A 27299-nucleotide genomic window follows, 5' to 3' on the forward strand; every position below is an offset into this window, starting at 1 on the left:
TACTCACTGATTTTTCCTCTGTAAGTACCCATACCATTTGGAGCAGGTTGCTTCTATTTCTCTGATTGATCTGTATGTATCCTGGAATATCAGCAGTTCCATATTTATATTCAGTATTATTATCAACTGTGTTTGGAGTCTAACTTTCTCCTGTGCTGCCTGGCATATAACTATATATAAGAAAAACAGTCTGTTGTCATATTTTGCTACATAGCTGCACTGTTCAAAGAATTATACACAAGGTGGGGAAGAAAAACTTTCTAGAGAGCTACTTAGTGACACACAGTGGGGAAGAAAAATTTTCTAGAGAGCTACTTAGTGACAGCACTCTCTCTGGGTGAATGGGCATAGGGAACAGCGGCTATTCACATCCCGGAAACCTTACTTGCATCTACTTCCTGTGTGTCCTTCTAAACAATGGTGCTTAAGAAAAGTCACTGGAGTTTATCTGTAAATACAGAAGGGAAAATCTGTGTAACTGTTATAGTTTTCTTCTGTAGAGTTAATGGATTCTAATTTTAAGCAAAACAAATTTTTTTTAATGTCATAAAGGAAAAAAGAAAAAAAATTTTACAAAAGAGTGCATAACCAAGGGCTAAAACTCAAACACTTTCGATAATGTGGAGGCCAATTCTCTTTTCTTCCATTCAAACTCCCTAGGGAAATAGACTGTCAAGAAACTGTTTAATTTCACAGGATAAAGGAGAATGAGGTGGGGAAATTGGTTTCTCCCTTACAGAGAAGTACATACTTGTGCACGAAATTGGGACTTCATACTCTGAGCTGTGTGGCCCTGGAAGGGCCCATGACCCAGGGACATAGCAAGGCTGGGAGCACGTGTAGTGAGTGGTCTCCCAGACTGCTCCTCTCATACTGGCCACCTTGGAAAACATTTCATTTAGTTTTTATAGTGAGGTGCTGGGAAAGCTGTTATGGAATAAAGATTAATCCTTAGCATTATCACTTCCCCCCCTCAAAGCTTAGGCAAATTTACTAGCGAGGTAAACCCATAAATCTGAGGTAGTGATGAGGGAGGTCTTTTTTGTTGTTGTTGGGCATTAGTTGTATCTTCCAAGAAGCAAGAAGGACATCTGATCTCATTTCTTTCTTTCTCTCTCTCTTTTTTTTAATCTCATTTCCACCTGGTCACAGTTTTACTCCACATTGCTTTTTTTCCCTTGTGCAGGATCACATACAATGATCAAAACCATCTTTACACAACAGAAGTAAAAATCAACAAGTGGGACTACCTCCAAATATATAAAAGCTTTTGCATGGCAACAGAAATAATCACCAAAATGAAAAGGCAACCTACAGAATGAGACAAAGTATTTGCAAACCATGTATCTCATAAAGGGGTTAATTTCCAAGATATATAAAGACCTCATGTAACTCAATAAAAAAATTAACAAAACAGTAAAAAAAAATGAGCAGAGAAACTGAATAGGCATTTTTCCAAAGATGACATTCAAATGTCCAGCACTTACATATAAAGATGCTCAACATTACTAGTTACCACGGAAACGCAAATCTAAACCACAAGGAGATATCACTTCATACCTGTTACATTGTCTATTAACAAAAAGTCAAAAAATAAGTATTGTTGAGGATGTGGAGAAAAGGGAAGTCATGCACTGTTGGTGGGAATACAAATTGATTTAGCCGCTATGGAAAACAGTATAGAGGTTCTTCAAAAAATTAAAACTAGAATTACCATCTGATCCAGCAATCCCACTTCTGGATATATGACCAAAGCAAATAAAAAAGGATATAGAAAAGATACCTGAACTCTCATGTTCATTGTAGTTGCATTATTCATGCTACCCAAGATATGGAAACCAACCTAAATATTTGTCAATGGATGATAGATAAAGAAAATGTGTGTGTGCATCTATAATATAGATGGAATCTATATTATAGATGGAATATAATATAGATGGAATATAATATAGATGGAATATAATATTCTACTCATCTATATTCTGTATGAATTCTATGCATATATGTATATATATATATGTGTAAAATGGAATATTATTCATCCATGAGAAAGAAGGAAATATTGCCATTTGTAACAACATGTCTAGGCAGACAGAAAAACAAATATTGTATGCTGCTATTTATATGTGGGATCTAAAAAAGCTGAACTTGTAGAAACAGAGTAGAATGGTAGTTCAGGGACTGAAGGTGGAAGAACTGGAGAGATGCTGGTCAAAGGATGCAAAATTACAGTTAGAACATGAGTAAGTTCTACATCAGTTGTAAGTAAGTTCAACATCAGTTGCACTGATCTAATTATTAACAATACCGTATTATATACTTCAAAGTTGCTAAGTTACTAGACCTTAAATCTTCTCACCACGTAGAAGAAATGATAATTATGTGACATGGTGAAGGTATGAGCTAATGCTACAGTGGTAATCATATCGCAATATATAAATGTATCAAACCAACACTTGTACACTTTACACTTACACAATGTTATATGTCAATTATATCTCAAATAAAAATCTTTACAGTTTGAGTAATGAACAAAATAAAACAAGATGAAATTTAAAAGATAAATATAAGGATATGAGCTTGGATCTAAAAAAAACTTCATAAGATGAGGATGAGAGAAAGCATGGCTTACAAGGAACACATGAAAAATTCTAGGTGATTAACTGGACAATAAATTCAGTATTAATCAATAGTACGATGTAAATAAAATAGGTAATGAAAACTTAGAATGCAGTAATGGAAGCATGCTTTCTAAAACAGGTTTTCTAAAGCTGATGATGGGTCTTATCTGGGCTGGTCGAATGGTTATGTTTAATTCTGGCCAGAAGTTAAGAAAGAAATTGCAATATGTTCAGAAGACTAGAAGGAGGAGAAAAAAAAAAACACTCAAAAATGTCTCATAAGAATACTACTTTTAGAACAAAGGTGTTTGCGCTAATGAAGAAGACAGACAATCCGAATCATACTCTTCTAATATTTGAAGTGATGTCGTGTAGGAGAGTATATAGATCTGCTTTGTAAGATCCCAATGTTAGGAGATGGATTGACGAATAGAAGCAATTAAGTCTCTTGTTTCCATATATGGAAAGTCTGTCTGATACTCAGATGAGACCTTCATTTACCCGTGAGGTTGGTATCAAGCCAAGTATTCTTGAGCATTCAAATAGAGGCTGGACAACTGTTTGAAAAAGGTTGAGGCTGATGTACAGAGGCCTCAATTTTACATGGATGGTTAGACTGAGAAAATATCTTTTTTTTTTTTTAAGTAGGCTCCATGTGCAGCATGGACACCGACACAGGGCTTGAGCTCAAGACCCTGAGATCAAGACCTGAGCTGAGCTAAGAGTTGGATGCTTATCCGACTGAGCCACGAAGGCACCCCAGATTGAGAGAATATCTTAGTTCTAGAGTTACTACTCTTGAAATGAGCTGCCCAAGCTAACTACTCTCTTCAAAATACAATCAGGAGGAAGAGAACCCCTGTTTTTATCAATTTCTACATTCTTAGAGAGCCTATTGTCAGTTCTTGAGACTAATACTATTCACCTTTTTTGTTTATATATTGTTTCCCAATAAAATCATAAAACTCTTAAGAGGAAGGAGATAGATAAATAGATAGATAGATAGATAGATACCTCAAATATGTTGGCCTTCCTGGAATCTAGCAGTAATTTTTATCATTAGTAGATGCACATAAATATTGACTATTTTGATGGTGAGTATGCAGATTCCTCAGATTACTTTTTAAAAAATCTACTTTCCCAAGGCAGAGATTTCAAATTTTTTACCTATAATTCCTACAGCTCTAAGAAATGCTGTCAAGTTTGAACAGTGCTCTTTATCCTTTCCCAAAGTGTCCCTTTGGGATTGATAATAATAGAACACATCAGTACACCGTTATTACTGTACAGGTCATCAAATGGATTGAATATGTAAAATACTCAGAACAAATCTTCATACATATAGTAAGCACTCAATAAGTGACAGCTCTCTCAAGATAGTACTGGAGAGAGCTGTTCCTAATGTTGCCAGAAAGCTGATATGGTACACTGTTTTCAGGCTACAGATGTTGAAGATTTCCATCACTATCTTCTTGCTGAGAGACCATTTCTCATAGGGTGGGTGGTCAAATTTTTGTACCCATTGGGTAGAATCTTCCTATCTCAGGGATCTACACAAAGACTTACTCAGTGAAGAAAGAAGACTAATAGTTTGGTTTTTCATTTTACCACTAACACTGTAATTTTTATCACATGTAAATGCACTGAGTCTCAAGTGACTCACAGTACCCACAATCAACTCCTTATCCAACAATCAAACTTCATTATAATTGCAGCCATCTTCTCATGTTTAGTGAAAGCATTCAGTTTTGCCATATAGTTGTTGATTCAGTGTTTAGCCCCAAAAAGGTATTTGCTAAATAAGCCAAATTTGTAAGGCCTTCTTCAGCACTGGGGTGGACAAGGAAGCAATTCACTATGTACAGATATTTATTCCTGGTTGTGATGTATTTTCTCTGGGAAGGAAAACAACTCACTCCTCAATTTAAAATTTCTGATAACTACTCTGCTTCAGCTAAGCCAGCATTTGTCTGTGTGACAGAGCAAGCCTTCAGTGTCATTTCCCATATCATGACATGTTTATCTAAAAAGATTTGTATCCTGGGGTGCCTGGGTGGCTCAGTCTGTTAAGCATCTGCCTTTGGCTCAGGTCACAATCCCGGGGGGCCTGAGATCAAGCCCTGCATCGGGCTCCTTACTCAACATGGAGCCTGCTTCTCCCTCTACCTCTGACTGCTGTGTGCTCTCTCAGTCAAATAAATAAGTAAAATCTTTAAAAATAAATAAATAAAAAGATATGAAAAAACAAAAAGAGCTGTATCCTAACTAGTTTTTGCTTTTTTGGGGGGGGGCTGGGAGGCTATTTTTTTGTGTATGCTGTTTTCAAAAACATCATTTTAGGATAACATTAAAACTACCAAGAATTCAAGAAGTAATCCCTGTTCACTCAGAGTGAAAACTCCTAAGAATAGAATTCTGGTCAATACTTTGGGTGGTTAGGTCTGACTCCATCAGTGAGTATGTCCATGGGTTTCTTTTCCTAGGTGATATATACAGCTTGCCTTGTCCTGGCCAGGTGGCAGTGAGTAAAGTTACTTAAACTCTGCCATTGTTTGTAAAATGAGGAAATAGTATTTACTTCACTCAGTGGTTGTAAGGAGGGGAAAGCATGACCATTGACCTTAGCAGTGTGTCAAGTGAACAGCACTCACTAATCTGTAATCAGAATCACAATACTTGTTCTTTTTTTTTTTTTTTTTTTAAGATTTTATTTATTTATTCAAGAGAGAGAGGCAGAGACACAGGCAGAGGGAGAAGCAGGCTCCATGCAGGGAGCCCAACGGGACTGGATCCCCGGTTTCCAGGATCACGCCCTGGGCTGAAGGCAGCACTAAACCGCTGACCCACCCGGGCTGCCCACAATACTTGTTATTATACTCCTAGACAACTTCTGTCTTCATATTTACATGAAGATTTTTCTTCAAAATTTTAAGATGGGGCTTTAAATGTAACTGAAGGGTGACTGAGTGAGTGACTTGGTAATTGCTAAGGTTCTTATATCGAGTTAAAACCTCGGCCTTTGCCATTCACAATGTGGTCCATGGATCAGCAGCATCCCATCCCCTGGGAGGTTGTTAGAATTGAGGATCTCAAGCCCCACTTCAGACTTATTGGATCTGGTTCTACATTTTAACAAGATTCCCTGATGATCTGTATAACTACTAAGGCCTGAGAAGCATGGTTTCAGGCCGTGCTAAGTTGTGAACTTGAGGCACTGTGATTGCTGTGTAGAGGAGATATATCTGTAAGTCAGAAAGACACAGCATCTTCTAGTTAAACCACAAAGTGGGATGAAAAATCAAAAAGAGCTTGCTGAAATAATACCCTTTCAATGCTCATCTCACTTATCATTCCCTCTGTCTTCTACCCATTTGGGCAGAAATAAGTGCTTCCCTCTCAGTGCTGACACGTACGGTGCACCTACCACTCTGAGTTGTAATTAGTGGGCAAGACTGTTTCATTACTGGATTCTGACATCCTAAAGACCTTCACTGTTTTTTGGTATCACTAGCACCTCACAGAGGTGCTTTTTCCTGGCAGGCTCTGACAAACCAGCCTATGGGAAAGTACCTAGCACTGCTTGACCTTCTTTCATCTGCAATTTCATACTGTTTTAGAGTTTTGCCATTTGTGAGTTTTTCCTACAAGAGTATGAGCTCTTTGAGGGCAGAGGCTGGGCCAGTCATCTTGGTAATTTTGATACACATGAAAGAGTAATTATGTGTCTCAATTAAGCTCCCACCAAGAACTGAAATTTTGTGAAATGGAACGAGTATTCCACTCCATATACAATCATCTATTTTGGTCAGAGGAAAAAAATTAATGAGGAGAAATGTCTCTCATAAGTTTTATCCCATCTTTTTTCTTCCTAAAATGTTGATACCTACTACTGTTTATGTATTTTGGAAACTAATATAAGCCAGTATTTATTTTTACACAAAAATTTAAAGATCAGTGATTTCAATGTTAGTATCATCAACAGGATAGTGGTGAAAAGCACCGTATTTTCCAGGAAAATTCATCACATATGAATAAGCTTGAGAACCAGTGAGCTCAGTCAACATGTGTTAAAGGAGAGAAGCAAAACAAAGAGGTGTCTTTCCAGCATAGGTGAGTGGACAGGCTCCCCAACAGAAGCCAGATTTGCTCAGTTAATATGAAAGGGCAGTCACTCAATTACTTAGCAATAACAGAAAATCGAAAATCCAATACAGATGAAGTAGGGCTTTTAAAAAAATCCACTTTTTACCTGACTTATTCAGGCTTTGCTTTAGTTGAAAACAGCAGCATTAGCTTAGGGTGAATGTTTTAGAAATGGGACTAAATCTTTGCCATAAGCACTGCATGGTGACAATAAGAATCCTTAGCATGGCTATTACTTTCATTGTGCCATTCTAGAAAATACCATTGATTAATATGGAGTCATCATGTGTTTACTTAGGGAAGTACTGACAGCACTTTCATTTATGTGACATACTCAGTTTGGGAATCACTGAAGTGCTTTTCAGAGAGGAGACATGCTTATTATTTCAATTCACATAAAAAAGATAAGAAGTTAAGGGGTCCCTGGGTGGCTCAGTTGGTTGAGCATCTGACTTTGACTCAGTTCATGATCTCAGGATCCTGGGATCGTTCCCTGCATCAGGCTCACTGCTCAGTGGAGAGTCTGCTTCTCTTTCTCCCTCTGTTCCTCCCCTGCTCCTGTGATCTCTGTCTCTCAGATAAATAAAATCTTAAAAAAAAAAAAGCAAGTTAACATAAGAAAAAAAAAAAAGACAAACTATAAACAGAAAAAAAAATCAGTAGAGATAATAAAACCACGTTTGAAAAGGGTATGCCAGAGACTGTTTCTCCTAATAGTAATTGTTCCCATAATTATTTAAGATTGTTACACAAACAAGGATAATTGCTATGGAAATTCAATACAGAGCAATGTCTATATAAACACATTAAATGGGAATAAAGGGATTAATACTATGTGGAAGCATCACCAGAAGAGAACTAAAACACAAAATATATCCCATTTATGTTTGTGTTTAACATAATATTCCTATATACTATTCAAATCTTTTTCTCCAACCAAACCAATGTTACCTCTGATTCTCTCCTGCACTTCCTAATAGTTTCTATATTGAAGAACAGCTTAACTCTGCCACTTTCTCAGATACAGTCAGCAAATGAGATAATGTACTATCTATTCTTTCCAAAGCTACATTCTATGTATATTGTGTTACACTAATAGACATCTATAAAAAGAGAACAGTTAAAGATACAATTCAGTAACCAGGAAACTTTTTCAAAAGCTCACCTGTGCTCTATTCAAGGTAAAAATTCGTGGAAGAGGATTTATGGTCACCTTTTCCCTGTAGCACATTATTAGGTCTATTTAATCAACACAGTTACTTCCCTTCACTCTGCCTTTAACATATGCATTTTCAGCACACTGGTCCTGTTAGAAAATTCATCTCACCTCACCTCAAGTTTCTTGGTGGTTGCTGTTGTTGTTGTTGTTTTTGCTTTAATAAATTCACCAAACTCCAGGAAATACACAAGTGATGAAATCAATTCAGTCAGCACTCTTTACTCACACAGCAAAACATTTTTACTCATTCCAAGAAGAGTGGGCAGCAGTTACTAGAACAGCTAAGTATGATGAGGGAATAAAGGCTCTCCCAAAGCCCCTGACACAGCTATTCCCAACCTCCCACCAAGTACCCTCTGAAATATAGAAAAGAGAAAAGAAGGGACAGGTTTTATTGGGGGGGGGGGGCAGTGGGGAAGCACAGTTATTCTCCAGCCTCAGATAGTCACAAAAGAGCACTGATAATGAGAGCATCTCCATTGGTTTGGTTTTTAGTAAAGAATACGCTGAGGAAAGCAGCAGATATTAGCAGTAATATCCAGAACATAATCAGGTAAAATGGACACGGTAGATATCTACTTCAAAGTTTTAGGGCGTTGTAAAGATATTAAATGATAACTTCATACAAAGAAATATATGTATATATGTATAAGTGATACTATATATATACACTATATATAGTATATATATATACACCCGTATGTACATATATACATGTGTATGGCATACGTGTAGTTTATACGGTATGTGTGTGTATGTGTGGACAGAGAGGGAGAAGCACAGTCATGGGCACAAAGTAAGTACTCAATTATCATTAGCTCTTTACATTGTCATAACACTGTCATAATTCCTACTTTACTTCCAACCCTTTCCCATCCCACTAATCTTCTGGATTTGAAGAGTGAATCTCACACTATTGGTAGTGAAGGACTAGGGTGTTTTTTTGTTCTGTTTTGTTCTTTACAATATTATCAGTGGTTACTTACTTCCTTCTTCTTCTCCACTTCCCTCCCTTCTCTCTTTCCTTCCTTCCTATTAAATTTGAGGACCCACGTGGGGCTTGAACTGACAACCCCAAGACCAAGAGTTGCAGGCTCTACCAACTGAGCTAGCCAGGTGTCCCTGTTTTGTTTTTTGTTTTTAAATTTCCAATCAGCCATGGAGCAATACTTTGGCCAAACACAATAAAAATAAATAATAAAAGATTCAATACAGAGCACTGATTAGTTTTTACTATTAGATTTTTTTTTAAAGATTTATTTATTTATTTATTTATTTATTTATTTATGATAGACAGAGAGAGAGAGAGGCAGAGACACAGGAGGAATGAGAAGCAGGCTCCACACCAGGAGCCCGATGCGGGACTCGATCCCGGGACTCCAGGATCGCGCCCTGGGCCAAAGGCAGGTGCCAAACCGCTGAGCCACCCAGGGATCCCCACTATTAGATTTAATAGACATAAAAATTCCTTTGTCAAATTTGCTCTAAACATTTCTAAAAGCTTACTCTCAATTTCAGTATTTACTTTGTTATGGACCAATAACAAATGTTTTGCAAATCAGCACAGGAATCACATGCAATCACACATCGAGTAGCAATGTTCTAACACTTAATTGTCTGCACCCGGTATCAGAACTAGTATTGTTAGGGAGGATGTATTCTATTACAATAGTTGAAAGTTTAAATTAAAGCTCTATCTCTTACTCCGTGAGCAAGTTACCTAACCGTTTTGAGCTTTAGGTCATGCAACTATGAAATCAGGATAATAATATTACCTAATAATTCATCAAAATGTTTGAGATTAAATGAAAAGACCCTTGTAATAAGCACAGTGCCGGGCGCACAGTAGCTCTCAATTTGGTAATTACACTGTGGTAATTACACTGATTTGCATGCTTTTGTCCTTTCTATATGAAATGTTTTGAAGATAAGTGTACTGTTAAATTATTAACATGTATGTTTAGTATCAAAGGCAGTGCCCTACTGTCATTAGTTGCTCAGTTAATGCTGACAGTAATGATTTGTCATAGAGGAACAGAAATATTGTCACACTTAGGAATGTGAAAATGTATAAACAATTCACATGCGGCTGGAAAAAATGCTACTACATTGCTCTATTCCACATAATTCACAAGCCATTAAAATACTAAAAAAATAAAACATACTGCAGTTACAGATCTCAGCAAAAGTCAGCCTCATGAAATAGGGCTTCTGACATTATGTTGCTGAGTTATGGAGAAATGGATCATATAATTTAATGGAAGTGAGATGCAGATAACTATTTTTAAAAAAATTTAGAGTATTTTTTTGAGAGCAGTATTAGGTTTACAACAGAATTGAGAGGGAGATTTGAGAGAGATTTCCCATATATTCCCCCACTACACACATATATCTTCCCCGTTATCATCATTCACTAGAATGACGTATATTATACTGACAAATCATAAGCACCTGAAATCCACTGTTTACCTTAGGGCTCACTCTTAATGTTGAACACTCTATGGATTTGGACAAATGGGTAATGACATATATCCGTCACTGAAATACCGTAAGAGAATGCTCATTACCATAAAAATCCTTTGTGCTTTGCCTAGTCGTCTCCCCTGTCATTGCCCACCTCTGGCAACCACTCATCTTTTCATTGTCCCCATAGTTTTGCCTCTTGCAGAATGTTTTATAGTGCAAAGCATACAATATGTAGCCATTTCAGATTGGCATCTTTCACTTAGTGATACACATTTAAAGTTCCTCCATGGCTTTTCATGGCTTGATAGCTCATTTTTTCTTAGAGCTTAATAATATTCCATTGTCTGGATGTATGACAGTTTCTTCATTCATCTACTGAAAGACATCTCAGTTGCTTCCAAGTTTCGGCAATTATGAATAAAGCTACTATAAACATCATGTGCAGGTTTTTATGTCTATATAAGTATTCAATTTCTTTGGGTAGATATGAAGGAGTGTGATTGCTGAATCATATGTTAAGAATATGTTTAGTTTTGTCAGAAGCTGCCAAAGTGTCTTCCAAAGTGGCTGTGCCATTACACACTCAGATTTTTTTTTTTTTTGAGCAGTTTTTACATACATTCTCACGCAGCCCTCAAAACAAACCAGTGAGGTAGATATTGCCATTTTATATACATGAAAACTGAAACCAGACAGATTAGTCTCTGGTATCGAGCTAATGCCCAGTACAGGTTTAAACTTAAGACTGCCTATTTCCAAAGCCTATGATCCTTCTTTCTTTGTTAATAATACCTATGCAACATGCTCTAGCACAAATTTCTAGGGCAAAGCTCTGATAGGATCTGAGAAGTGATCATAACCTGAAGTAACAGCCCTCAGGTAAATCTCTTTGTCAGGCAATAGATATATTCCAGATGCTCCAGAAAGGCTGGATAGCTCAGTCAATCCATGATGCACTGCCAATATTTTGTGATTGTCTGCACTTCCGTTTTTTTCCAAAGTAGCTTGAAATCATCAGAGTTAAATTATTTTATTCAGTGAAGAAGCCTATAAAAGTCAGCATTTGTTTAAAATACCTGTTGGAAATACTTATTCTTTATACAAATAAATGTATAATAGTTGGTTTCGATTTTATATGAACTGTGAAAAATTCGATCCAAAATTAAAAAGATTGTGATTTGCAATTGAAGGTTTACAAATCCAGTAAATCAATGAACATGCATACATTAAGTTCCTATTATATATAGCTCATATCAGTCTAAAGATAGTGTCTTGTTTTTCATCTTAATGGCCCATCAGTTTTCATTAAGTCAGAGTGCAGTGGGAGTTTGTAGGTTGGTTTGCAATAAAAGGGCATCCCCCTTCACTACAAATACATTTCCCAAGGGGCTTCTAAAATATTTTAGAAGACAACATACATGTCATTTCATTACAACTACCATAAGGAATGGTATCACTCCTCTCCTGTGAAACCATCAATTCTGCTCAGCCCTCTCTTCTGTTTCTCTTCCTCTTCAAGCCCTATCCAGAAGAGGCAGTTCCTGGCTTTATCCAAACAGGCATGCTCCACTTGGGAAAATGTTATTAGCATCTGCTACTCTTCCAGACTTATCTTGAGGTGCCACAAACATGCCTGCAATACTTTGAGGATATTCTGTGAAATTTTCAAAGAGGGTTTAAGCAGTCAGGGTCCCAGGAGATAACTGGGGGACAGTCAGGTTTAAAGAGTCTTTTATGATGGGCTGTTCACAAAAGGGTGTGGGGGCAAAAAAGGGAAATCCCAAGGGACAAGGCAGTACTCTGGAAAACAGGGGACAGGTATAAGTAATATAGGTGATGTTATGGCTCCTAGTCATACAGATACAAGGAGAGAAAATAGTTATGAGGAGAGGGACAGAAAGGGTTACGTGGGGAGACGCCTTCTGACCAAAGCTGTGGTCTGAGGTTGACTAAGAGAAGCAGGCAGCAGGTGACCATGCTGGAAGTAAATATCCCAACTTCTGCCTTCCCTTTGACCTCTTGGAAGAGGTCCATATTGGCCAAACTCTTCAATGTAGGCCATACTGATTCGTCCCTTAGGACATAGGAGGCTACAGGAGAGAGTATTCTAGGGAGACAAATTTTGGCTGTCCACCATTAAGAGTTGCTCTGTTGGTCCACATTCATGTGGGTCCTATGTACTCACTGACTGATGAAAGGGGTTCGGTTCAATGATTTTAATGAATGCTGCTAAGTACGACATCCAGACCAAAACTAAGAAATGAGACTCAAACCTACCTCAAGAGATGAATTAGAATTCAGATATATTTTAAGATTATTAACAAGAGTGTTTCTTGTCACTCTTGAAATATAAAAAGGAATTTTTTTTCAATATCTAAAAATATTCTTGAGGACATGAACCTTACTATCCGTAAGAAAAAAGCTATCCCTATTTGTAATACAAATTTACACAATCTTCCATTTCCAAAGCTGATAGTGTTTTCTGTGGCTTGTTGGGTAACAATTGACTGCTGGCTGTTCATTTACACAAAAGTTGGCCCAACCAGAAATCAGCAGTGTTTTGTTGATCTCAAGTCAGTGTTTCTGAGTTTTAACAGGCAGACAAAATCGATTCCACCTGAGTAGTATTCTTCCTAATAATCTGTCCCTTTCATTTTGTTTGGCTCTGCATCCCTTGTTTTAACTCATCACATAAAATCGGCTATTTAGAACACTATTCATTCTCAACAGCTTCCTTACTACCGAAGTCCCTGTCAAAGCAGAATGGATGTCAGAAACATTTGGAACTCTCTAGTTAACATACTGAAATGGCTATGGAGTAAAATGGAAAAAAAATGTTTCCTTAGTTCTATAACTGGCAGGAAAAAGACTGCCCTCCCAGTTGCTAGGTATTTAGATGTTACAAACAGGATACAGTTTTTAGGAATTCTTCCTTAGCCTTAGTAAATTGGATGTTGTCAGTAGTCTATAGTCTCACCAGTAATTGGGTTGGTGAATATTTTAAAAAGGATTTTTGTATGCACAGCAGTTCATGGTTGGTATCAAAGACAGATTGTTTATTAGATGATTGATTGTTTGATTTTCATATGGAAACTTCAGTTCGGGAAAGGAACTAAAGCCCATTCTTTGAGTTTGCTTTTTAAGTACACTATTAAGAGGGAAGAAGCTTGAGGAAGCAGGGGCCATCTTCTACTCTCGTGCTAGTGCAATTCAGCATGAAACTGTGAGCTGCCCTGCCCTTGGGTGCTGATGAAAAGAGAGCAAAACTGGGCTGATGATTTTAACAGCATGAATTTACAAAATGGCAAATAAGTAACAATATAAATAAATGAATTCATACATTTTATTCTGTGCTATATTTAAAAATTATTTGCATAGTTAAAGAAAACCCAAACAACTATTTACATAGTTCAAATTAGGGAACCTAGTCTTAAATAAACCAAAAATAATTTGATTCCTTATTTTGCAAAACTCCATTCTTCTTTGTCATTCACAGGTAAACTCAGTTCAATATTGATACTACTATTTACAGACCAAAAAATGGAAATTTAGTACAGAATAAAAGTGAAAAGGGTTCTTTTAAATGGTATTATAAGAAATGAATAGTTATTTAGAAAGAAATAATGTTCACGGAATCTTCCAACCCAATACCAGAATATACTCTAAATATATTCCAGACATAGATGCAAACATTGAAAATATACATATATTACAAGACAATATGGGTGAATTTCTTTATAATATGGGAAAAGGGAAAATCTTGCAAACCATGATCAAATTTTAGAAAAAATAAAAAGACTTTGCATGGCAAGAAACAAAACAAAACAAAACAAAAACACACCACTATAAGCATCAATAGACAAATGCTGAAATGGAAGAAATTTTTGTTTTAAATTTGTAGCTTAGAGGGTAGAAGAAGCAACTATGGCAATCGGAGATGCAGAGTACAAATACTGAGAGTTGTGAAGATTATCAAAGAGTATTTGCTCTAGGCATGGTTACAATCTGCTGATATAAAAAGCTCTTTTAAACAGAAGAAAAGACCAGAAGCCTAATAAAAAGGGGACAAAAAATGTATATAGATGGTCCTATACTAAAAAGATGTAATTGCATTTTAATGTAAGAAAACATAAATACAAATCATATTACTTTGATATACCACTATTCAAATATCAGATTTATGAATCAAAAGCTTGACAACATATCCTGTCGGAAAAGCTGTAGAGAAAGAACTACTTTCCATATACTACTGCAGGGAAAACAAAATTGTTCAACCATTATAGAGGGCAATTTGGCAATATTTAACAAAAGTACATATGTGTTTGTCCTTTAATATAGCTAATCTAAATCCCAAAACTCAATCCCAAAACTCTACCATGTCAATCTCTACAAAGATTCATCTCCATAAATATGACACAGCACATGCACATGGTTATACATTAAATCATAATTTGCAGTAATAAAAGATTGGAAATGAACAAAATGTCTCTGAATGTGTGGGTTGATTAACTGAAATAATTGAAGTCAACGAAGAAAGAGAGAAGACAAATTACCAATATCAAGAATGAAAAAAAGTGATATGACAGATCCAATAGATATTTAAAAAATAAGGGAATTCTATTAACAACTTTATGCCAATAATGGACAGCTTAGATCGAAAGGACTAATTCCTTGAAAGACATAAGAACAAGAAACGGAAAATCTAAATGTTCCTACAATTATGAAAGCAGAGAATTCATGACTTTAAAACTTCCCCCCAAAATTAGGCCCAAATATTTGCATAATCCACTCACAAATTTAAAGAAATTTTGTTTTCTTCTCTTAATGGTAGTTGGACTTTGTTTTGGCAGGTCAGTAAACTACTTGTAGATAAGCATGATCTGCTGAAGGCCCCTTCAATGCAAGCTTTGCTAGTGTGGATCTTGAAGAGCCATGTCTCCAAGTGTAGTTCAGCTCTCCTACTAAGGCCTGACTCCACCACAGTCCCCACTAGATGCACACCAGGGGATTACTGTGGACTATCCATCTCCTCTGGCCAGTTGGAGCTTAAGTGCCCTCCGACCAAACTGTAAGCCCTGGGAGCTGTTTCTTGCTACTCTTGCCTCCTTTTTGCTTGATTTTGTAAAATTTTACCTTATGCATTCGTGGCCTAGTACCCAGCAAAAACTCAAGACCCTACACAGATTTCTGCAGTTTTTTATCAGAAAACTTCCCTCCTCTCTAGGCTCTTTCCTACAAATTCCAGTCTCCATTTCCTCCAAGATAAGACTGTATCTCTAATTAGATATTTTATCTGAATTCCGATGGTGAGGAAACATTTTGTCTTACTGACAATGAATCAATGAATATCTCATGAAGCTAAGAAAGCTAGTTTTCTTCATCAGTTTTTAGGGCATAAAGAGTAGTTAATAGCTTTCATCACAAATTTTTTTAAAATGTCTTTTTTTTTAAGTGCTGAAACAGGTGAAGGCCTATGTCACAATCAGATTTCTGGGAGACAAACATCTTCTAGTTTCTTTTAAAATTTTAACTAATGGATCATTCCTACAGGCAAGCTTGCAGAAGAAAAAGCTGGCCAAGTGGTGAGTCTGTTTTTATGGAAATAGGGTCATTAGTACTAATCTTTGAGGGAAACGATTCATTAATTCTTGGACTATACTGATGGGGGAGGAGAGAAGGAGAAACAAATAAGAAACAAAACCAGTAAATATTACTCCAGGGCTAGATCTTGGAATTGAAACCTAAGAGCAGCTAAAATTAAATGTAAACCCAAAGAGCCACATTTTAACAAAGAAAAACCTTAAGATTTTTAAGCTAAAATTGTCAGGTCTTAAGTTAAAATTGTTTGAATTTGTTAATGCTGCAGACTATAAAATGACATGCTTTTCTTGACCTGTTTTTCTTGAAATGACCATATTATAAACTGTAATGTAGCTTTCCAGATTAAGGGGTAATTTTTAAAGACACACACACACACACACACACACAAATACTGAGAATTATCATTGTAAACCTCATTATCATGAAAGAGGAATGTTGAAAGTATTGATGTAGAACATTCAGGTATGGGGTATGACCTTGGGTTGTGAGAATGCAGTGATGAATAACTCCTTGGAAATCAGATGAATGACTGATATGTTTATTTCTAGAGGGAAGAGATGGCCGCATTGCAGAGAACTGGTCTTCTGGCATGTAAGGTGGTAGAAGGGTTTGGCTGTACAAGGATAGGAGTACCAGCCTGGAGCTTTATCAATGCTCAACAGAGACAGCAATGGTTATGTTCTCTACAGATGGCCCAGCTGGGCCTTGCTCCTGGACATTTAGCTGTAGAGCCTCTCATTGACCCTCTCAGAAATCTGTGAGCTGGGCAGCCGGGTGCCTCAGTGGTTTAGCACTGCCTTCAGCCCAGGGCCTGATCCTGGAGACTTGGGGTGGAGTCCCACATAGGGCTTCTTGCATGGAGCCTGCCTCTCTGTGTGTGTGTGTCTCTCATGAATAAATAAAATCTTAAAAAAAAAAAAAATCTGTGAGTTACTTAAAAGCCCTTAACAAATTTGTTTTATTGAAGTGTAGATTCTGTATCTAATTGGATTTAAGTACACAGGTGGTCAGTGACAATCAGAAAGTGGTCATATAGATGGTCAAGGACCTCAGATTGACTGGAAGGGGTGTGGTACAGAGGAGAGGTAAGGCAGGGGGGACAACTAGCTTCAACATCTCTTTCCAAAGTTTGGTTGTGAGGGGAGAGGAATGGTAGAGAACAGCTAGAAATGGTAGGATGTAGAGTCAAGGGAGGAAATTTTTATTTTTAAAGATGGAAGTGATTTAAGGTGTCTGAGAAGGCTGGAAGGTAACATAAAGGACAGGTGGAGCCTGCCTTAGTTCAGCTAGAAGCTGTGCCTCCTTTAATGTAATAGGTTATGCAGGTACTGTCGATTGAGCAGCTTCTTTGACTCCAGAGTAACTAGAAGTATATAAATATTTGCTCTGGAAGACTCTTACCTGGTATAGGAAGAAGGAACTGAAAAATGCCATAGGATATTCCAAATAGTGGAACACAGCAGTGACATTCATTAAAGCATATAGAAAAAGACTCAAAATCTTAGGTGCATTATATTTAACTGAATACTTTTGTATGCTTCTTCATTTATATTTGTGGGGAATATAACCATGTTATAAAAATTTAATTTCTTTTTAGAAAGAAAAAGTCAATGCATAGGCTTCAGATTTCACAATGCTTTTCATAATTCTCTGTGTCTGTGTGTGTTTAATTTATGCCCAGTCTTTTTTATGTATGTATTTTTACATAGTTGATAGATGGCATAGGGCATACTGTTGGTTTTATTTATCATAATCATGTTTCTTACACAGTATTCACAGGCATCATTTTAATAGGATAATTTTTAATTGCCATAATTTAACCTAGCCTTTTCTCTATACCTAAACTCAATCATTGCATCGACTTGAATTATAGCTCTGCAAAGGAGCTTAGGGATTATCCATGCCACATCCTTTGTACAGAGGAGAAAACCAAGATGCAAAAGAGCTGAGTAAATCTCACCAGGGTCATAGAGCAGATGAGCAGCAAGGTCAAGACCAGACCCTGAGGCCAAAACATGGACAGCAGGCTAGCAGAACTGATTGGAACTACAATACTCTGGCTCAGTGCTTCTCAAAATTCTAGTCTAAAGTGTGTATTACTGGTCTACACTGAGATCAGGGGCTTGCAGAAGAATAAGGAAAACAATGCACTGATTTATATTCTGTGACTGATCACTGGCTATCAGCTCACATACCAGCATCAGTCCACAGATTATGCTTTGAGTAGTACAGCTCTAATTGAAAGAAAAATCACTCACAAAATGTCTGGTTCCCTCTGTAGCTAGCAATGGCATTTGTAAATAATACATTGGGTGTTTCATAGCCACGTTTATGCATTATTCTTACATTTTCTTCCTTAACAAAATCAAGTAAGTGCCTAAGACACTGACCTTTTGGAACAAAAAGCACATACCCAATCTGCACGTATAAGCATATGTTTACTGTGCAGGCTTACATGATTTTATTTCAAGGGATTCACATATGAAGATGCAGGGTAAAGGAGATGGGATGTCCTTTTAACCTGATCAATTTTATTTATTTATTTGTTTGTTTGTTTATTTATTTATTTATTTACGAATGAGAGAGAGAGCACAAGCAGCAGGAGGGGCAGAAGGAGAGGGAGAAGTAAGCTCCTGCTTAGCAAGGAGCCTGATGCTGGGCTCAATCCCAGGATCCCAGGATCATGACCTGAGCCTAAGGCAGACACTTAACTGATGGAGCCCCCCCAGGCACACCTTAGCCTCTCAATTTTACTGTTTGATAAGTCAGGAGAGTTCTTTGGGATCCATGTTCTCCTGTTTTCGTCTAAGAGAAACAACCTTCATTCAGCCCCTGAAGGATAATTACGTCCCTGCTAACTCACAGTCTTTAGTCATTCCTGACCACTACACTAAAATAATTGCTTCAAGAATTTTTATGGATTGAACCACAAAATGCACCATGGCAATTGTATCCTGTTGCTCCCCACCCCCACTCCCCAAAAGGAGAAAATGACTATATATAGTCATTTTATATACACATGTATATACGATAACATGATGCCGTGATTCATCATATTTAATGAGAATTGATTTTCAGAACTAATGACAAATTTGGGTTTAGTGCTTTTAAAAATATATTCTGTAACTACCAGGCTATCTGAAAGTTAATTCTAAGCATAAGAAAAATAACCATTGGATCACCAGGTAAAAAGGAACACCAGTGGTCATTGATTTCATTTCTCACTTTCTAAAAATCACCCAGTACATCAATTATACTGAAATTATGAATCCTGTTTTTAAGGATCTCTGGAGGAAGAAGCAATGCCACATTCACTGTGATGGATAATATATTTAGAGCTGCCCTGAAGGAAATGCAAACTCTTACAATGTCCCTTCCAGGATAGTTTGGAATGCTTAAGCATTATTATTACCATGGTTAATGCCAGCAGGCAATATTCTAAACACACTAAATATATTAAATCATTTAATTGAGAGGTAGGCACTATTACTTAGGCGGTAGGTAGATTTCTAGAGGAAGAAAAATCTACCAATGTTGGAGACACTAAACTTTTAAAAAGTAATTTAGGAAGTGCAACCAAAATATTCTTAATACATGAAAGTATCAAAGAAGTAACAGAACTCTGAGGGTAAAAGTAGTGAGAATTCAGATATAAAAGTGTTCATCATTTATGAGAATGGCCTCCCCAATTTCTTGGTCAATGCTGAGATAAAGTGGTTTGGGAGACATAATACAATTGTATTTTAAAATACTGAAATCTAAGCTACTGAACTGTATTCTGAGGAAAATTGTGAGAACAGAAGATGATCTCTTTACATGGCAGATGCAGATTTGGAAGGCAAAACCAGCTCAGATCAAGGCCATGTATCGTTGAACAGGCTGACTCCGTATAACCATTTGTACCACAGTGGAAACACTGATCAACTTACATTGTGAAGATACTAGTTACTCATTTCATCTCTTGCTTGGATTCAGTATTCACCAAGTAATCTTCTCATTTTGACTTTTCACATAATTAATGCTATAGGGGAGCAATGCTAGCAGTAATATTTCATAATATGAATTAATAAACTGGCAATGTAATTTATACATTTTGTGTCTTGTGATCTGATAGTAAAAATTCATTCATTACATTACCTTTGGGTATTGAATTACGTGTATTTTCCCCCATTCTTAAGAAAAAAATTTTGTGTGTTTTTTACAAAGGTTGAAGATGTTTATTGCAGAAAATTTAGGAAACAAAGATATTCACAATAATGAAAAATATTCCATAACCTAGAAACAACTTTTAACTATTTGCATGTGTGTGTGTGTCCACAAATACACATATCCTCTGGTCTTTCATAATGCAAACATATGCACATACTACTCAGTTGCAAACACATGCTACCTTTCAAAGAAAAGGAAAGATGCCTCAGATGCAGAGCTGAGCAGCATGAAGTGTTAGTCCTAGCCCTTGAGATCTAATCAAGAACTTCCAACATTTTACAGAATTTTTATGGAAGAGTAATTTTTTTTTTGAATTTCCATCTCTGCCCTCCCAGTTTTTTTTGTTTTAAGATTTTATTTATTTATTCATGAGAGACACAGAGAGAGGCAGAGATACAAGCAGAGGGAGAAGCAGGCTCCGTGCAAGGTGCCCAATGTGGGACTTGATCCTGGGTCCTCACCCTGAGCAGAAAGCAGACACTAAACCACTGAGCCATTCAGGCATCCCAGCCCTCCCAGTTTGTTTTTTTTTTTTTAAAGATTTTTTATTTATTTGAGACACACAGAGAGAGAGAGAGAGGTTGAGGGAGAAGCAGAGGGAGAAGCAGGCTCCATGCAGGGAGCCCGATGCAGGACTCGATTCCAGGTCTCCAGGATCACACCCTGGGCTGAAGGCAGCGCTAAACCGCTAAGCCACCAGGGCTGCCCTCACAGTTTTGAAGAGAAATGTCTACAGTCGTTCTTCTTTGCCTGTCCTGACATTGGATGTTGGATATACGAGAGACAGGTACCTGTCTCTTCATCTTACAGGTGGAGTGCTCAGCAAGCTCTACTTAAGGAAACTATGCCTAAGCGGCATGGCACCTGGATCTGATTTAGAGGAGAGTCTGAGCTTTGAGCTACTGATGTCATGGGAGGACACTTTTGAGAAACCTGAAATGGCTCCCAATGATCCCTGCCTCCCTTTAGCCACCAGATTATAATTCTCTCTTCTGGACTATGGGTTGGACTTACTGACTCACTGTTAAGGAACAGAATATGGCAAAAGTGATGAGATATCGTTTCTGAGGTTAGGTTATAAAAAGACTGTGGCTTGTCTTGGACCTCTGTCTCATCCCTCACTCTGCCATTTTGTGGCAGATCCCATATGGTAAGGAACTGATGTGTGCAGCCAACAGCCCAAGAGGACTAGCAGGCTTCTGGAACACCCATGTGACTGAGTTTGGAAGACTTTTCCTCAGCTGAGCCTCAAGATCACTGAAGCCCCCAGGTGATGCCTTCTTAGCAGCCTCATGAGAGAATTTATGCTAGAAGCACCCAGATAAACTGTGCCCAGATTCCTGACTCACATAAACTGATGAGTTTCACTACTTACTAAGTCTTGGGGTGACAAATTTTATGTAATAGTAAATAACTAGTCTAGGTGCTGAATACAATATAAAACTGAACCCAGATTTTATTATAGTCATTAAATATTTCATATGCATTAAACCTGACCTATTATCCCTGTTGACAAATACATGTATTTTTATTTCCAATGTCTAATTGTTTCCTTTTCATAAATTTATTTTTATTTTATGAATGAGATGTTTTATGTTTTATACACACTCTAAAGACATCATTCTTATTTTAAAGTTTCTGTTTTGTTCTCTCAGATGTCAGTCTCTCAATTTGCTGGCATTATTGTATCTTTCATGATACTTGTCTTTCTTGGTCTTCCTTGACTGTCTACTCGTCTTGGTATGTGAGATTCCCATCTGTTTGCCCATCTGCAGATGCTTCTGTTGACTGTGGGGTGCAGAGTATGCCATACTGGGCATGAGGTGCATCCAGGTAGCTTATCTTTGGAGTACATGGTTTACCCATTTATATTTCAGATTACAAGCCATCTGGGATAGTACCAGGTTTTTTTGAGACATCTTTGCTGCTTTAGCCTGGGGTAAACACTGCAGCTGCCCACAGATTATTATAAGGGGAACAAGAATGAAAAACAATTCAGTTGTTCCACATGTAGTTTCAATTGCTCATCTAATGATTTTCCCAGAAACACATCCTGCCCTACGTATTTTGACTATGTGTTTGCAGAAGCTCTAGAACTGTTCCCACCTATAAAAAGAGTTTTCTCATTTTTGGACTCTGGTTTCCTCTTGTTTTGTTTCTTTCAGGAATGCCTCAAAATGAGACATTAAGCCAATAGTATTCTCTTTCCCCCTCCTTTGTTTCCCCCTCATTGTTGTTAAGGATGTATCATAAAACACATACTTGTATTTATATTTATATATACATATATTTCTTTCTTAAGGGACTTGGGAAGGCAGAAATAGATTTACGTGCTTATCTTGCCAACTGAATCCAATTAGTAAAAACATTTATATTCTTGAAATTGAATCCTAAATAATATTTCATCTAAAAAGAGAAAGTCCATTTTTAATAAAACTGAAAACCATGGTTCTAAACTAACTGTAATGTTGGTGATTAAGTGGTTGAAAGGAACAGTTTGGAAGTGGTCCAGTCATTTGGTGAATGCTGCTTCTGCCATCAACATTAAAGAAGTATGGTACTTTTGTGTAAAAAAGTGATATTAAGAAAATTTGGGTCAATGTATACAAAAAAGTGTGATTCTAAAATTGATACAGATGATTACACCATCTTTTTTTCAAGGCAATTATCCACACTGATGATCTATTTAAACTTGGATCTTCTTTCACTAGCCACTCATTTTACAGTCTGCTAAAGAAAAAAAGATTTTAGTATTTTATACATGTAATATAAGTATATAAATTATAATTACATTATTTTTAATTTTTATATCATGCTGGTTAAAATATGTAGGCTTAGTCTATTAAATGTGTAATGAAACCTTTCTTCCAGATAAAACATAAAGTGTTAATAAATCTTTTCCAGGCATCAACATATAGTCCACATAATCTTTAAGATTCTCTTGGCAGTACCATCTTACTGTTGACCTACTTTGATTAACTTAAGGACTGAAGAGTATATGAAGCTTTCAAAATAATCACTTATTATTTCCAGGTTAAATTTTCCTTTTCACAAATGTTATTTGCTCTACTGTGTTAGAGAAATAAATTTAGATTAAAGAAAAATTGTCAATTTATGAAAAAGAAAAAATAGGGATGCTGATAATAACTTCATCATTAAGGGTATTTACTTCTACAACAGAAAGAGGTAAAAATATACACTTCACTCCCTAGTTGCTAATATCTACAACACCATTTAACAACAGTCTGTATAGTAATAAATACAAGATTTAGACAAGGATAAAAATATTTATGAAGACTAAACAATTTAAACATTTTTAAGTATTTTAAAGAAATGTTAGTATTTCTAATTACCTAATTCTATAGGTCAGAAAGTTACAAAGAAAAAGAAGTTTGCTTTATAAAAAGGATCTGGAATAGATTCCTACTAACTAATCTCACTGGAAAATGATATTCAAAAGTTGAGGCTGCCTAGGGATACAATTGTCTAAAAGTACAACTGACTGTACAATGTCTTCCATTGGTGTATTGAGATACAGAATTTCATCCTTGAAAAATATGATAATTTTTGATAACTGTCTCATATAATTTCATCAAGTGTAAACCCTTGAATATTTTTAAGGAAATATCATCATTAATGGTTGAGCTAATGTTCCCATAGGTATGTATTATGCAAAGATACAATACTTAAAATCCATAATTTAAGCATATTCTAGTACAAATACTTGAGTTCAAAATATTGCTTCCATTGAATAATATTCTGTAAACTTTGGGGGAATTAAAAAATGAGTATCAATTTTCAATCAGTATTTGGCAAACGCATATTTAGATCAAACCATGAGCTCCTTACATGAACAAGAAAAAGTGCATTAGGGAAGGTGATGGAAATACGATGTCTAGATGCAGCTGGAAATATCTTAAGACTGATATTTACTACTACAAGAAAATTTTAATTTGAGCCAATCATTAAGAAATTTCCAAGAGATCAATGAACTTTTTTGTATTCTTTTAAAAATGTAGACATAATTCATCTTTTAACCCATCTAGAGAAGTGCTATGTTAGAATTTTCCAAGGTGTATGACTGTCCACTTCAGATAAATCTTCTTTGCCTGTACAAAATGCAGTGTTGCTGATCAATCTAAATATTGAGAAGCATGGGGTGCCTGGGTGGTTCAGTCAGTTAAGCATCCAATTCTTGATTTTGGCTCAGGTCATGAGATCAGCTGTGCTGTGGGCTCTGGACTGGTCATGGAGCCTGCTTAAGAGTCTCCTACTTCCTCTGCCCCTGCCCTACTGCACGTGTGTGTGCACGCTCTAAAAAAAAAATAAGTAAATATTGTGGTGCAACTTTAACTTCATGATTTTCATGGCAGTAGTTGAAGTCTTAGAGGTCTTCATTTCTTTCAGACGGTCAAAAGTATTCTTGCTGATTGGTTTTAATGCTAAAGTTGTTATCATTATCAGTTTTAAGATCTAAGACACCACAATACTTTGGTATCATATTCTAAAAATGAATATCCAAAATAAATAAATAAATAAATAAATAAATAAATAAATAAATAAATAAATAAATAAAATGAATATCCATTAATTTGTTTTGTCATAGAGTATTTTCTTGTCTTCACCCACCTCTAACTCCATCTTTATTCACTTTGCCTTTCAAATAAAGAATGTACAATTATACATGGCTTGGAGCAGAATGGGCTTGGGAATCACAGAATTAAAGTGACACAGTCCACTTTTAAAAAATACCTCTAAGCTACAAAGTCAAGTGAGACTTAGAAATGCTAGAGGTCAGAACATTGCTCACAAATTATCCCAGTACAATTTAGCTTATGAATGTTTTGGAATTATACAAACAGCATCTGATGACTCATATAACTTGTACCTTAAATGTGTTTTGCTGTTGTGCATTCCTTTTACACCAAGTACCCCCTGAGGAACAAAGTGTTACAGAAGCAGTTATGGTTTCAATTTCCTTCTATGATTTGCTTTCATTTGAAAACCAGTAAAAGGGGGAACATGAACTAACTCCTGGCATCAGAGCTCTAGAATACTAAATTTTCACTTTCCTATAGGAGAGAGAGAGTCCTACCAAGGACTACAGATAACGAGGAAACCAAGAAATAGGAAGATGTTAGGAAATGTTATTACCAATAGTAATTAGTCTTACTATGTACTTGAAACATTTTTTTAATTAAAAAAATATTTTACATGCGATGTGTCATTTGATTCCAGATTTTAGGCTGGTGTTGTTCAACATGGATATTTTTCATGGCACATTCCTGCTATTTACAGGCAGATGAACTCCATTCCTGCTATTTACAAGCAGATGAACTCCATTTTAGATTATTAGGGTCATATGACCTGTTTCTTTCTGAATCTCTGAAACTCACTGTTCTCCAGGGATGTCTTTCACTGGTACCCAAAATGGTGATCATTTTTTTAAGTCAGTGAAGTACATGGACTTTAGGATTGGTTTGGTTCATCTTTCTTTTTCCACAAGGAGAAAGTTCACGTTATCTTCCACAAAATCTTATCTACTATGCAAGGGACCCAACTCCTGATTATGACCATTCCTTGCCTTTTTTCAAGGATGAGGAGTAAACAAGGGGACAAGTGGTAGGGATACTGCAACACATCTGAGTAAGGTAATTAAAGGATAAGATAAATGGTACACATACTTTACACAGTGCACAGAGAAAAGGAGAACAGAGAGAGGCCCAGAAGGGTACCAACTCAACACAATCTTGGTTTAGTAGACAAGGGGATAAATATACAACAAATTTCCATTTAGCTTTCTGGAGAGAAACTCAAAGTAATCTAGTAAGAAGATCACTGGTCTTGTAGCCAGAAGACTTGGGCTTCAGCCCTACCTATATTAAATCACTGGGTCACCTTTAACAAGTGCCTTAAATTCATTGAGTCTTTCTTTCTGTATCTGTGAAATAAGGATAAAGTCCTCTAATACCTCCCGGGTTGTCTTCAAGCCCAAATACTGTAATATGTATAGAAGTGTATTATATATACATATGATTATTTCTACCTGGTATCATCAAGGATGAGGTTTTTCTGTATGTACTCTTCTACACTATGTTACAGACATCCATGATTCTGTAGGTAAACTATAATATTCAAGTGATTCAAGCATTTAAAATTGGTGACTGGAGGAAATAAAATCTCCTTTATTTGAGAACAACTTCTAGTCCTCTGCTTCTCTCCATCTAATTTCTATGTTTTCATCATGACACTTATTATTTGAAAGTCAAATACAGAAAATTCAGAGCATTGAACAACTTTAGGAAGTATGGTTCTGTGTCACTAGGAAATAGATGAGCTTCCACTTAGTAACTGTTTCTCTTGTAGCTCTTAGAATTGTTTTCAATGTATTGAATAAATTGGAAGTTGCACAAGTAATCAATGGGAGAAGGGCAAAAATCTCAGAATTTAATTTTCCAGTCCCTTTTCTTTCTTTTCCCTTCCTCATCCATCCCCAGTGGGGGGATTTTATTTTTTTTTTAAAGATTATTTATTTATTTATTCATAGAGACACAGAGAGAGAGAGAGGCAGAGACACAGGCAGAGGGAGAAGCAGGCTCCATGCAGAGAGCCCGACACGGGACTCAATCCAGGGTCTCCAGGATCACGCCCTGGGCTGCAGGCGGTGCTAAACCACTGCGCCACCGGGGCTGCCCTAGTGGGGGGATTTTATACCTTTTTTTCAAATAGAATATCCAGTTTTGTTGTAAGTTAAATTTCTAAAAAACATTTTTGAATCAGGATTTTCAATCTAAAACTTTTTTAAGGGATGCCTGGGAGGCTCAGTGGTTGAGTATCTGCCTTTGATTCAGGGCATGATCCCAGGGTCTGGGATAGAGTCCCATATCGGGCTCCTTCATGGAGGCTGCTTCTCCCTCTGCCTTCGTCTCTGCCTTCCCCTCTCTCTATCTCTCATGGATAAATAAATAAAATCTTTAAAAAAATAAAATTTTTAAAAAGAATTTTAAATCTTTTTTATGATAACCACATTCAGGAGCACC

General features: G+C 36.5%; 2 protein-coding genes across 46 annotated transcripts in view; one reads left to right on the forward strand and one right to left on the reverse strand.

Annotated features, from left to right (window-relative positions):
* The window catches only part of LOC144313908 (uncharacterized), a 77276-nt gene that overhangs the window by 42635 nt on the left and 7342 nt on the right, over nucleotides 1–27299 (forward strand). For 10 of the 35 annotated variants that reach the window (XR_013379621.1, XR_013379636.1, XR_013379659.1 and 7 more), the window contains 2 exons: nucleotides 15902–16031; nucleotides 16599–21390. The exons of 5 other annotated variants lie outside the window; for them this stretch is intronic. Coding sequence is in view for 16 of the 30 variants with exons in the window: in XM_077897489.1 (XP_077753615.1) it covers nucleotides 15902–16031; nucleotide 16599 (131 nt within the window). In the remaining 14 variants the exon portion in view is untranslated. 20 more of the 35 variants (XR_013379617.1, XM_077897399.1, XM_077897389.1 and 17 more) reach the window with 6 other exon arrangements.
* The window catches only part of RGS17 (regulator of G protein signaling 17), a 95720-nt gene that overhangs the window by 40477 nt on the left and 27944 nt on the right, over nucleotides 1–27299 (reverse strand). The window lies entirely within an intron of this gene.

The sequence above is a fragment of the Canis aureus genome, chromosome 1 (assembly GCF_053574225.1).
Source record: "Canis aureus isolate CA01 chromosome 1, VMU_Caureus_v.1.0, whole genome shotgun sequence".
NCBI lineage: Eukaryota > Metazoa > Chordata > Mammalia > Carnivora > Canidae > Canis > Canis aureus.